Source organism: Otolemur garnettii, unplaced genomic scaffold (genome assembly GCF_000181295.1).
Source record: "Otolemur garnettii isolate 467f Iridium unplaced genomic scaffold, OtoGar3 scaffold00064, whole genome shotgun sequence".
Lineage (NCBI taxonomy): Eukaryota > Metazoa > Chordata > Mammalia > Primates > Galagidae > Otolemur > Otolemur garnettii.
This window is the reverse complement of record NW_003852459.1, coordinates 306,157-308,643: the sequence shown is the minus strand read 5'-3', so window position 1 is coordinate 308,643 and position 2,487 is coordinate 306,157. Positions and strand designations below refer to the sequence as shown.

The following is a 2,487-nucleotide window of genomic DNA, read 5'->3' as shown; positions in this document are numbered from 1 at the left end:
GATATTTAAATGACTTAATAGCAAAAATAGGCACTCAATCTGGAACATGAACCCAAATCATCTTGTTAAATCAATATTGTCTCTCAGCAACCAATAAACTCCAGAGAGTGAAGAAGGAATAAAGATTCTGAGTTAGGCACATAAATACATATAAACTATGGCAGTTTTAACTTTAAAGTTCTTTTTCTGGTAATCAAAAGAGGGAACTATATGAGAATATTTAAAAAAAATAAATTTTAAGTTTGGGGTTGAAAACTGAAGGAATTTCACATTTGCAATTCACTAACTTACTTATAAATTAATGATGAAAGTTAACTTGCAGAGAGGATTGATTTAATAAATATTAGAAACATGGAAAATATTTTCCAAGGGAACTGTGATTGAAAGTTACTTAGAAATAATTAAAGGATTTGTGAGCAGGAAAGTAAGCTTATTTGAGGTTCAAGAATATAAACATACAGTGGAGGCCTACCATTGCAATCCTGCACTTTATAGCTGAATCAGAATGGCCGTACCTCCACAACTTCTCTTATGTCTGAAATTTTGAACTGTTGGGTAGATAGTTAGGACCTCTAGTTCTTCTAGGGGGAAAAGGATGAGGAGTCTACTCAGTGATGTCCCACCTTGATCCTGCACTGAGTAATTCCACACACCTGGCAGAAGAGAGGGTACCCTACCAATCTACCAGTCAGAACTTAGTGTGCCAAGTGCAAGAGGATTCAGAGGACTCCCCAGCGGCAGGCCAAATACCATGGCATAGTGGGTTCTGGAAGGTAGCCTAGAATAACCTTAAGGCTAATTATCACATCATTACGTTAAATTTACCTTGTAGTTCACCTCCTTACTCCCATGGGAGGTCTGCATACACAGTAAGATTCAGGTCATGTAACTCCCAACTGTCCATCAAAGTGGCTCCATGATGATGTCTGAGAAGGGACCAATCTAGACACCATAAAATGAGACCCCAATGAGAAGGGACCAATCTAGACACCATAAAATGAGACCCCAGATAGTGACCCAATCCTTTCTGCAGTGACAAGGGGTCTGTTCGCCATCTATGGCGAATGTATCTTACTCTGCAAACATTATCTTGCTCTTGCTCTGTAAACCTTTCTCTTCCTCAATAGATTTTTGTTTTAAGTTCACCTTGCTTTTGCTAGCTCTGGTCATTCTTCAGCCAACAGTACACCAAGAACCCAGAATGTAAACTGCATGAACTTGACAAAACTAGTTGGCAAAATATAGAATATTCACTTTCACATGTAAAACTCCAGCTTTGTTGTTTTTTTTTTTTTTCAAAACAATGAAAAGGGAACATTTAACAATTGCACTAGAGCTGTGTAACAATGGATTGGAGTCACTAACCTTGAGGAGTAGCAGAATCTGGGGCCACTCTCCAGAACTACCAAATTAGAATCTTTATTTTAACAGCTTCCAGGTATCTTGTCAACTTAAGCAACAATGGTATAGAAAACTCCAGAAGTACAGAATGCTAGAAAATATTAAAACTTAAACACAAAACCAAGATAATCAAATGCCTTAGATTTTTGACTAAAATGGCCTACATTATATGTTAATTTTTTAAAAGATTTTCTAGTACCCATCATTTATAAGGCTTTATTTTTATTTTAATTTTTTCTTAATTAAAATGTGCAATTATATTTAAATCTGAAGTCTATCATTGTTTTTAAAGGTATCTAATTCAATGATCAAGGAATAGCAACCTAAATATCCATATTGATGAAAATGAATCTGAACTTAATTAGATTTCAATAATTTCTTCAGAATCCACGTTGGGGGAAAGTTAAAAGGATTTTCTTTTCTTTTCTCATATCTCAGCCAATTCTTGTTAGTTATCCATTTTGAAAGATGTTCACCTTTTGTCATTCTTTTAGGAAAGTTGAGTTGTTTTATTTTATTTCAGTAACAAATTGACACTTAAAGCATAAAATAGCCTGTTTGTTGATGGCCCACAAGTAATTTCTCCTAAATAGAAAGATGCCCTACCAACTGGAGAAGCTATTACACTAATTTGAATTTTGGTCACCTTAGCCCATAAGACTGCTGACTATGTTGGCTCCTAAGTGTTTACAAGTGAATCATTGACTGTTTGTGCAATTTCAATGCTAATTGTTGCTTCAGGTTTTCAAATGGCTCAGCAGTAAGACATTAATGATTATTCATGCCTTAAGAAGGGCTGATAAGGGAATGAGATTACGATCTTGTACAATTTTAGTGAACAAATTAAAGAGTAAATTAGATTTACCCTTAGATAGAAAATAACTACTTGGAGAGGCCAATAGAATGAGAAACTTCATTCACTTTCAAATCTTCTCTTTCCCATTTTACAGATATTCAGAGTATCAGAGGGCTAGCGGTGGATTGGGTCTCACGTAATTTATACTGGATTAGCTCAGAATTTGATGAAACACAAATTAATGTGGCAAGATTAGATGGCTCTTTGAAAACTTCAATTATCCATGGAAT

The 2,487-nt window shown here is 35.1% G+C and overlaps 1 protein-coding gene across 1 annotated transcript in view; it reads left to right on the top strand.

Moving 5' to 3' along the window:
* LOC100949794 (low-density lipoprotein receptor-related protein 1B-like) overlaps nucleotides 1-2,487 on the top strand; it is a gene marked incomplete at its 3' end in the record, with an annotated part of 1,553,965 nt that overhangs the window by 1,295,531 nt on the left and 255,947 nt on the right. Inside the window, exon 30 of the mRNA XM_003793025.1 lies at nucleotides 2,352-2,487. Within this exon, the coding sequence (XP_003793073.1) occupies nucleotides 2,352-2,487 (136 nt within the window). The remainder of the gene's footprint in view (nucleotides 1-2,351) is intronic.